This window comes from Gavialis gangeticus, unplaced genomic scaffold (genome assembly GCF_001723915.1).
Source record: "Gavialis gangeticus isolate Ggan-Ray unplaced genomic scaffold, GavGan_comp1, whole genome shotgun sequence".
Classification (NCBI taxonomy): Eukaryota; Metazoa; Chordata; order Crocodylia; family Gavialidae; genus Gavialis; species Gavialis gangeticus.
The window spans coordinates 5,551,171-5,562,305 of record NW_017728993.1 but is presented as its reverse complement, the minus strand read 5'-3'; the positions used below and the strand labels follow the sequence as shown (position 1 = coordinate 5,562,305).

Below are 11,135 nucleotides of genomic sequence, written 5' to 3'. Positions count from 1 at the left end.
AGTTTAAACCCCCTCTCCTGCCTGCACAGGACCCCAGCCAGGGGCTGTCTGGCAGGGGTGCACCAACACCTTGCTGGGGTCCCATGCAGTCAGGAGAGAGGGTTTAAACCCTCCTCCCTCCCCTCAGCTTCAGTGTGCCGGCCGGGGGATGGTATCTGGCCATGCTCGCTGCCCCCTCTGCTCGGGTTTGAAGCACCACAAACCACACGTGTGGTTGTGGGTTTGCACCCCGTGGCTGCATCCAGACGAGAGCAGCCATGCAGTATGTGGTGCCACAGACACGTCTTCTGTGCCACATACCATACATTTAGGTGTTCATGCTGTAAGGTAGCAGTGTGGCAGGTTTTTTTGACCCTGGGATCTCCCCCACACAAAAAAAGTGGAGCGGCGCACATGGGTGCAGTGCATGCCACCACCCAAAACTGGAGCCTGGCCAGCTGGAGGTCCAGGAGGCCCCCAGGACCTCAGGTAAAGCTGCTGGGGCCAACCCAGTTCTGGCTCCTGCCTACCCTACCGCACCCAGGGTAACCTGCCATGCGCCAGAGGGCATGTGGCACAGGCATCCCCAGGGACAAGCAGCAGTGGCACAAGGTGTGCCACTGCTTGTCCCCAGGGAAACAGATATCCACGCTCATGTGGACGCGGTCCACGAGTGCATATTTTACAATGGAACCTTCATAAGGAATTTTAATCTCAGAATTAATGTAAGCAATTGAACAAATTGGTAGTCGCAGTTATATAATCAAAGGAAAATGTAAGTAAGAATAGACTATATGCAAAGGAAACCTATAAACATTTGTACATTTACTCTACCATTGTGTTATTCTACCCATCTGTTGCAAAGAAAAACTTTTATTCTGTCTCTTTAAAGCATCGTAACACTACTGACAGGCCTTAGTGTATTTTCCTAAACCATAGCTACCAAAGGAGTTCCAGTTCTTACCTGTTGTAGCTGGTACAAGTGTCTCCTCATTCTGACTAGTGGCACTCCTAGAAGAGCACCAGTGAGAAGTGTCTTTGTGATCAAGGGCAGATGCTAAATGGGCTTGATTTTCTTGCTGACAGAGGACTTCCAACTTCTGAACCCTTTCAACCTGTCAGAAAATACAGGAAATACTGGAAACTGATCTATTTGCTGTGACCCACCAGTACTAAAAGTACCAAAAATATAATGTAATATATAACAGGAACCTTTTTAAACATTGTCATAGTAAATAGTGTGTCAGAAATTTTGTGTGTTCTTTGCCTTTAGCAAAAGCTAAAAAGTCAGTAAAGAAAACAAGTGTAGCATCTGTGTTAAAATGAAAGAACTCGGGCACTTGAGTTGTAAATAGAAGCATAGTTAATGCCCTTCCAGATTGTCATCCAAGTAGTAATACCATGCTCATGACCTTAGAATATGACTCACGAATGTAAAATGAAAAACAAGTATGCACAAGATGCAGATTTAGCTGTATATTTTTATAGACTCCATATATTTAGAAACAAATGTAAATAAACACTGCAGACATCTCAAATCTATCCCCACATACTGCTTGTTTACTAAAACATAAAACAGAGATAGATGTCTAAATCAGCAATTTACAATAGATATTATATGGTTACCACTGTTACTTCCTATTTAAATAAGATGTGGTAGTTTAGACACCTTCAATGCCCCATATTGTAATTGTTAGCCAAAGGCTATCATAGTTTTTATAAATACATGTTGATGCATATCTGAGGTTAGAATTTGGCCGTTACCCTGAATGGAAATCTTGACTATACCTAGAGCTCTGAAACCAGGCACTGGTGATTATGGCTCAATAGAGAAGGAAAAAAAATCTGTAATTAACCCTAAGAGGTTGTAATTATTTCTAGCAACAAAACAAAGCTAATTGTTTATAGTAAGACTATTTCTCAGTGTAGAGTAGGAGGCTGGTTTTCTGCTTCGTTCTACTGGTATGGCTGACTGCTTTTCACTTGTGCTGTAAATGTTTCTTCTTGCATCAGTGTAGCTTACATACCTGAGAAGTAGCTATTCCAGGAGTGCCTTTATCAGGAGCCCTGTAGCCACATGTTCACATTTATTTGTGGCAAGCTCTAACCCACCAAAGTAAATTTAAGGAGGGACCATTTTCCTGAGTTACAATTGCAAGTTAAGGCACATGCTTCAAGCTTAACTGAAAAAAAGGGTCCCATTTGGTAGTAATTTTATTTTTCTGTTTACTTGAAAAGCAGTTAAGTTTATCATGGTAAGTTACACACCAAACTATTTTAGTATTGTAAAAGGGACATAGTGCCATACACTAAAGGCTGCTCAGATACCTCAAAATCTAGAACTGCTGTACCATATTTTAGGCAGAGAAAAGAATTAACAAACATTTTGGATGTGCCCAAAGCCACCATGCCTACTGTCCATGGGTATCCACAGTACAACCAGAAAAGAAATGTGCATGAAAAGAGAGACCACCTCCTTTTATATCCTCCTGAAACATTATGAGAGCCAAACCTAGTGGAAGCTGGGATATGATTAAAATCACATGCAACTTTGGTTAGAGGTAGGACAGCTATGAAGTGAATTAGCTTCAGTTTTGGGGTAGGCTGAGAACAGGACCTACCTCTGTCTTCCATTTTGGTCTTCTGTGAACTTTTGCTCTAAAACTAACAGGTTTTACTTTTTGGCTTAGCTTTAAAGTAATAAAACCTTCCTTTAAAGTGTGTAGGTCATCTATGGAAAAGAATACAAAACAAAGTAGGAATAATTTGAAGGAGTATCTAAACAGAAGTGTATTTTAGATTAATCTATTACAATAGAGATTAACCATTAAACTATGCATTAACAGTAAACAAGAGCCTGTAGCAAGAACAGTGACTGCATGAAATGGTTCATTGCCTTGCATGCCTAAGCAGTGATTTAACGTGTTTACACTGGAGCACTGTTCTTCAGAGAACCGCTCTGGCCCATGCACACACAGCACTCCCTTCATCTGTGGTTGTACAAGTCTGTTCTGAGGCTCCTGGAAAACACCTTTCTTATAATGCCCAGCACTGTCTCTGGGAGCAGAGGGTCTTGGGAGATTTCCTAACACAAGCACTGTATTGTGAGATATGTTAGGGTGACCAGCTGAGCCAACGCAGCTGGAATATTTGTGGTTTCCTAGTTGCAACATACTGGTTCAACCATAACAGAGCTGAAGATTTTCCTTGAGCATAAATTCTTCATTTGTACAATACTTTGGATGACTAGTAGGTGCAGATACAAAGGATTATACAGACATTGCATGCACAAGGCATGCAGACAAGCAGTTTCTCACAAGCAGTTTTCAGTTTACCTAAATCATTGAAAAAAAGTGCATTTTGATATCGAGAGCTAAAGCATCCCTTTTTGTAATTAGAATATTGCTTAGCATTAATAGTGCTAACATTATGCTTAATAAAATGAGACAGCAAGACTTCACCCACAGTGTTTTATTAAGATTGTAAATAAACTAAACAGCTTCTAGGACAGACTTGAGAGATTGCACAATGTTTTATAAAGAAGTACCTTGCTGATAGCAGGCTTTGGCTTGCAGATTGTCTGGAGCACTAAATGGCCGGATAGCCGATTTGCCACTATGGTTCTTCCTAATCATCAGTCTGGGCGATTCAGACCTGCAAGTGCTAAACATATCAAAGCTCTATATCTGATACAAAATTCAGAATCAACAACTGATCAGAAAATGTGAAATGGGTTGGAAAAACTAACCAAAGTAGGCAGCACTTCTAGGCAAATGTTGCAAAAGAACAGAAGTATACAGCAATATTTTGCAAATGTGTGTCCCGAAGTGATGAAAGATAACTGTAATAGTGAATTTTAGCATCTGAATGATAGCTCTATGACAAAAATGTTAGATGGCTGCCTATATCTTAATGCTGTAGGTGCTCATTAAGGGGTGGGTCCTGGAAAATGCTGACCATTTAAACTTGGACTGAAGGTAACAGGGGCTCAGTACTTCTCAATAACGGGTCCTAGTCTCCCAGAATTGCTCCTAGAAATATCTGGCTGACAGGCTGACACAGCCTTGCTGTGGAGTTTCCCCCTAAAATGTGCAATCTCCAGATGGAGTACCTGCTCAGAAACGAGCCCGTAATCTGGAGGAGCCTTTCCATTAAATGGACATCTGTGAAAGGGACTTACAATTGGGACAAAAGTAATTTTTTTCCTTAAAAAATTTCTGTGGCAGTAACAGTGTTTCAGGGGCACATGACGCCGCCAAGCTCTGGCACGTTCAGTTTGAAAATAGTACACATGATGTATCTCTGCCAAGTTACAGGGGTAGGTCCCTGTTTCTGTATGATCTCCCCACCCACCACCACATCTATGGCATATTGTCATAAAGTCATAAATCCCTAGATCTCTGATCACTTGGAAATCTCACACTTACACGGAAAACAACCTGTCTGACTTTTTCAAGGCTTCCTTTTAGGGTTAAAAAAATACTTACATGTTCTGCAGCCAGTTTTCAGGTAATATAAGTAGGGACCTACTTAATTTGTGGTTTTGTGGATTGTGCCGACACCACAAAATCTGGGATTGTCACAACATCCGTGAAATCAACAAAAAAAAACTTAATAAAAATAAAATGCTGGTGGTCTTTGCTGCCAGGAGGGAAAGGTGCCAGCTAGGGGGGCAGCACAAAGGTCAGCAGACAAGATGATGGCTACCCCCTCATTGCTCCTCCCTTTGCCAGGGCCTCTCCACCAATCAGTTGCAAGGGGTAGGCTGCACAAAAGGTAGCCAGCAGTCAAGATGGGGGCTGCCCCTTTGTCCCTCCTCCATCCTGGGGCCTCTCCACCTATCAGTGCCAAGGGGCAGGGCCTGTGCCAATCAGAGCCAAGGGGTGGAGCTGCTGTGAAATCACCAGGGAATTAGAGCTTTAGACCATGATCAACCTGTGAAAACTGGTAAGTCTCCCCAAGATTTAGGTAAATCCCTAAATATAAGTTACTGTTTGCATTGTGTTTTATAGTGATGGATCATTTCACTGCACAGGACATGCAACATAAAAAATCCCCTGATTGCAAGGTTTTTCTTAACAATAATATCTATAGTAATATCCATTTTAACTATACGATTGGTGTAAATTATGCGAACAAGATAATTTTAAGGACTTAGCTTAACTGCATGGAGAATGAAATGAGTGTAAGATCAGTTATTAATAGTACATTTACCATATCTAAAGTACCTTTAAGCCAAGCTAAAAATAAAACATAAACTTTCCAGTTCAGGTTCACCTTGTTTTCAGATGAGTGAAGATCTGTTCATCTTCTGCAAGCTGCGGGGAAGGTTTGGGACCAGAAACAACTGATCTTCTAGCACTGGGTAATTCATAATCCTCCTTAAATTCAAATGTCAATGGAGTTGACACATATGGCTTTAACTGTAATTTCCCAAGCCCTCGACACTGCAACAGATCAGAAGTACATGGAGCCTTAATTGAGCAGGAGGGCAGTCAGCTTGTTTCTATTATGTGAAGCAACGTTAAGGCTGCGAATCATAATCTCTCTTCCTGCATCTGAACTTACAACCAGCATCAGTCAGAAATCGTTAGAACTTATATTTGCTAGTGTATATTTTATAATTTTTTATTTGAAGATGCGCACAAGAAGCAAACCGCCAGAGGAAAAAAAGTGTTGTTTCTACATAAGCACTTACTGAAAGTTGAAACATTCTTCAAATGGTCTTTTTAGCTTGACCACACTGCAACACAGCTGCTATGAAGTCTTAGACAAACATGACTGTTGTATGTGTTACCTCAGCATTTGCCACCAAAGGTTTCCCAAAGAATTTGTTTTTCTAGGCCTCTGGCAACCCAGGACTTTCACCGTCTAAAGACGGACAATCTAGCAAGAGGTGTAGTGGGGAGGCTTTCTGCAAGATGTGACAATTGGTGGTAAACATGTTTATTGGTGCTCTGTGTTAAGCAGCTCCACTGACTTCTATTTTTGATCTTTTCTCAAGTGCCAGGTGACCTCCTTGCTTCACTGGCTGGAGTCCCCAAAACAATCAGACAAAAAATGAGTTTCTCTTTCCCCCTCCTCTTCATCCCTCTGCTGTAGCTATTTATTACATGGTGCCAGTCGCCGTCCTGTCTAGGCACAGACATGACACGAGGGAGGAATATATCTTTCAAAGCTGACAAAGGGCACATTTATCCCTAATTCAGTACTGATTTACACTATACTCACTTCAATTCTGGCATACTTGGCCAAGCTCTCACGTGAAGATTGCTCCAGAGCATCTAGTTTTGCAAAGAGTCTCTGTGTCATTTTTCTTTAGGTAAATTCCTAAAAACAAAACAAAGCAAAAGAGCTATTTCAGAGAAAAAGAATATGATAATGTAAGAGCAGGACAACACCACTGTGTGGAGCACCGGCCACATTGAGGCAGCACAGCAGAGAATGGTCCATGGATGACACCTCCCCTCTATCAGTCATGTTATCCCGGGGAGAAGGTAGGAGGCATTTCAGCTCAGTAAATCTCCTCCTCATTCCATAAAAACAGATGAGGAACAAGGATGCAGGTTTTGATCCTCCTGCATCTCATGGAATCAACTATAATTTCAGGGTACACGCAGACCCCCGTGACCTATACAGCTGCCCTTCTTGTATCACCTTCCACTGTCCTGATGCTAGCAACCACAAAAACATTTCAGCAGGATCTAACATGAGCTCCTGAATGAATTCCTGCTGCAAAACCTACAGGGGCAAACGTCACAGAGGAAAATAGACTAGTCTGATGAGTTACAAATGCTGAGGTCAGGGACATTAAAGGTGAAAAAGAGAGAGGACAGGGAATGATTCCCCTCTTTAAAACTTTATGATATATAAAGAGGTAGAAAAAATGTTTTGCCCTGCCCTTCAGGGTATTCATTACCTGTTTTCTACTGTATTCTCAGAAACTTTGGGAATATAGTCTTGCCTCTGCCAGTCTCTTGGAAGGAAAAGGGAACGAAGCTGTCTTAACTTTTCATTTGAAGGTGGGTATCTTGAATCTTTCGCAGACAGACCATTTCTCCCAACTGTTTCTCAGGTGTTTCTGTTAATTCTGTTACAAATCAAATGGAATCAGGACTTTTAACAGCGTAAGCCTCTCAACCGCCCAGTTTTCACTTTATTGGTCTGCCCAGATCATAATGCTGCTAATTCTCCAGTAGTCTGTAGTGTCTCCCAAGAAAAGCAGGGTAGACATGACTTGAAGTTGAAGTGTAAACGTACAAGCAGAGCATCAACTACCCAATCATTACTTCAGAAACCAGCAAAACAAACAAACAAATAAACAAATAAACAAAACAAAACAAAACAAAACCCCAAAAGGTCCTGGACAATATTTACTTCTTTGCAAGTTGCATAGGAGTACAGTATGAGCCATACTGGATCCAATCCAGAGGCTGTTTAGTCTGGTTTCCAGCTTCTGAGAATGTCTCATCCTAGGTAGTCAGTGCCCTTAGCTCATTGTGCTCTGCTGTACGTGGACAGGACTGGGTGAGATGCAGATGGGGCTGGTAGGGGTTTCTTCTTGGTTGATGATCAGTCTTTGTTTCAGATCACAGACTCCTTAGAGATGGAGGAATACTTCCCCCAAAGCCAGTGCTGCTTTGCTAGCACATGCTAGCTCCTGCATAAATGTCTGGCTCAGCTGGCAGAAAAGAAGAGGGAAGAGGCTCACAATAACCTGGCTGACAATGCAGACTGAAAGCCACTGCAGATCTGTTGGTGGTTGGATTTCCACAGGCCTCCTGTGTAAAACCGTTAATGAGGGTCCTCTGAAGGCTGCATTGCTGCCCTCACCCAGTCATTACGTAATTGCCAGGGACTAACACTACATGCAATAGCGATGGAGCCCACATTCAGCAAGGGGCAAAGGGGAAGAGCATGATAACAAGCTCCACAGGGCCAAGGCTGAGAAAGGGAGGAGTGAACAAAGGAGTAAGCAGAGTAAGCAGGGGGTGCTCCTTGGCTTCTAGCAGAATTCATAGGACACCTGGATGTCAGTAATAACATTTAGCAGTTCCAGAATAGTTTACATGCTTGAAGCACCTTTTCCCAATGCTAGAGTGATCATTAGAGACATACAAAAAACTACAACTCTTGGTTCCAAAATGATACCTTTTATTAGACCAACTGGGAAATTGCAAGAAAATTGTCCTTTTCTGCAAGCTTTCGGGATCAAAATCCCTTTGTCAGGCTCTGGGAAAAGTATAGATGGTACAAGATGGTAAAAAGTCCCCATAGGTAGGAAATAAACTTCATTTTTGTACAGAGGGAGCTGAAGATGGAAAGCTGTCCCTCTGGGTCCATGAGAGTGATCATTAGCATTCTTATAGTACAGATGGGGAAACCAAGGGAGGCTGGATGACTTGCCCCAGACCACACAAAACAGCACTGGCAGAGCTGGGACTATAGCACAGACACACACTCGCTAACCTGGCTGACTTGCAGCACAGTAAAAGCTGGTGGCCTGATTCTCAGAAGGGCTGAGCATCCCCAGCTCCTGTTGGCTACACATTAGGTGTATTTACACTGCAGCTGTTGTAGTGACTGCAACCGTTGTAGTGACTGCAACCTGTGTGCAGCCCCCCAAGCTGTCTAGCTTGGTGTCTGCTTGCAGTGTAGTCACGGTAACACATTGCTCAACACAGACTAATCTCCCAAAAACTTACCCAGTTTCTTGGGTGTTTTGCAGCTATGCTGCGTACACAGTTCCCTGCTCCCTGTATCTGAGGAAGCTAGTTCAAAGCCAGATCAGGTGCTTCAACACAAGGTGCAGTCCAAGCAGGGACTGAATCAAGACATCCCTTAGGACCTGTAGATGGTCAAGATCTCTGGAAATCAGGCCTTGTGTCTCTGCTGCATTCAAACACATAGCAGTCCAGCTTGTAGCAGCAAATGGCGCAGAGAATCCTTGTCGTCTCCCTCCTAGTACAAAAGAAATCTGCTGTACATCAGTTGGTTGAGAACATATTCACCATCATATAAGTTTTAAGACAATGAGAGCAGGAGCTTTTTTCCTTCTTGCAATCTGAGAAACGAATCTCTCCTTTAATCAAAGCATAAGCCCAGGCCTCACAAGCTGTATCCCATTCATTCCCTGGCAGCCGGTTCTTGGGTGCTTTCCTCAACTAGGGCTTGTGACAGACACCAGGAAATAGTTTTTGTCCCTGACCAGCAGCAATTGCTGAAGTTACATCTTGTGTCATTCAAATAGTTCCTGCCCTTTAGACAGAGAAAACATGTACCGTACACATCCAAGCCCCATGGAAACCTTTGTGTTTCCAACTCACTGCAACTTAGAAAAAGCAGTCTCTAGTAAACATACATCTACACCTCTTCCACACAATGGGATAAGAGACTTTACTGCTATACTAAAATAACAGATAGACAGCGTAGTGCAAGGAAGGTGGTGTGACACATATATACTTAAAGGGACAGCACAGTTTAATAATGCATCTGTCTGAGAACATTTTTATTCACTGTTATTGAAGTCCTACCTGAGATGATAAGACCTAAAAGAGGTTAAAGAAAATACAATGACTGTTCAGTCTTTTCCATTTATTTTGCACGCTTTTTAACCCATATAATTGACTCATCTGTATAATCTTGCTCATGTGGGAGAGGGTTAAACCTATTTTATATCGGAGAGTGTGATTGTGTGACTGCAGTGACTGGTGGGTAAAACTGGGGGCAAGTGCAGTACCTGAAACTGCTAACTGACTGTAGTAAAAAACTGACTGGATATGCTTTTAACAGCATCACAGCCAGGAGACATAAGGAAATTACATATACAACCTTAGAGATGATTTAGACCAGTACACTGAGCCCAGGTGTTCACAAAAAGCACCCCCCGGCTGAGAGTGGGTGTTGGTTGGCAAAGACTATTGCTGAGCTGGTGCTGAACATGATTCATGCTGTGAGTGGAAACAAAGACAAACCCCCTCCAGCACCATTTTACTACACTGCTGCTGAGTACGGTTTGTGCTTGCACTCAGCATCTGCCCAGCCATGCCCGCTGGCAGCACTCAGTCAGCCACAGGTCCTTTCTGCCAGGTAGGCTTAGCATGACAGTAACCCTGCATGCTTGCAGTCCTCTCCAGCAGGTAGGGAGCAGTTGCATGGATCGCACCTGGCAGCTTGCATCCCAAAAACTCTGTACACATTGCCCCACAGATGCAGGTTTTGCACCACAGGGTAGCAGTTAGTTTACAGCTGGGAAGCTGAGTTCTTCCCCTCCCTTACTTCCTCAGTTTCTTCCTCTCTTGAGATAACCCACCACTGCTTCTTCCTCCTCCTTGTTTCCCCAATTCTCAGCTTTTACTCACGGTTTCCCCAGCAGCATCATTATCCCTTCCTTCGTAACTTGAGTCCATCTGACAAAAGCCCTTCCTACTAACACCAGCGCTGCTGGTTGTTCACCAAGTCTTGCTTTCCCGATCATGGCACCCCCTTCCACCTCCTCTCAAGGTCCTCTCCTGCAGTGGCACTTACCAAGAGGCCTGACACAGCCTCCTAATCCCTCTGCAAAGCAGCTCGGCCTTTCCTAGGTTTGGACAGTTTGTGGTGGGGGTGGATGGGACTCAGTCTCCTGGCTTCTCTACTTCTTTCCCCTGTGGCAGGACCCAGTAGTTTTTCTGCCTTTTGTTACAGGGTTGCTCAGCAATAGCTTCCCCTGCCTACTAGCTTTGTTTTTTGTCCTGTGTGTTGGTTCCTGTCCTGGCTTCCTGTTCCCAAGCACAATTTGTTGAACCAGGGGGTCCTCCCAGGGTATGTACAAAACTACACCCAGCCAGGAGAACGGTTTGTGCTGCTTCTAGGACCTGATTCTGCTCTCGTGTATGCTGGTAAAAATCTGGAGGGACTCACTGGCCCTTCAAGATGTCATGTGAATAAGAGGAATTAAAATGTGTCCTTTCATTTCTGTTGCCACTCAGTGACAAAGTGACAGGGCATAGGAGAAGGAAGGTTACAGGCTGATCTGGAGGTGGGGCTTGAACTAAGATAAAGGAATATATTTAAAAATGAGGACCGTCTTGAGCTAAGTTTAAATATCTCTCCAGCTACACTGTTTTCTGAGGGCCTATTTCCCCAACAAAAGCTTTCAGGTCTCTCGGTGTGGT

At 43.3% G+C, this 11,135-nt stretch overlaps 1 protein-coding gene across 1 annotated transcript in view; it reads right to left on the bottom strand.

The window, feature by feature from the left end:
- The window catches only part of SLC35D1 (solute carrier family 35 member D1), a 63,641-nt gene extending 52,828 nt beyond the window's left edge, over window positions 1-10,813 (bottom strand). The window contains exons 1-7 of the mRNA XM_019528290.1: window positions 10,507-10,813; window positions 8,685-8,940; window positions 6,211-6,309; window positions 5,257-5,426; window positions 3,527-3,633; window positions 2,601-2,710; window positions 944-1,094 (exon numbers count right to left, since the gene is read on the bottom strand). Coding sequence (XP_019383835.1) covers window positions 944-1,094; window positions 2,601-2,710; window positions 3,527-3,633; window positions 5,257-5,426; window positions 6,211-6,291 — 619 coding nt within the window. The 5' untranslated portion in view covers window positions 6,292-6,309; window positions 8,685-8,940; window positions 10,507-10,813. The remainder of the gene's footprint in view (window positions 1-943; window positions 1,095-2,600; window positions 2,711-3,526; window positions 3,634-5,256; window positions 5,427-6,210; window positions 6,310-8,684; window positions 8,941-10,506) is intronic.
- Between the last annotated feature and the right edge of the window lie 322 nt (window positions 10,814-11,135).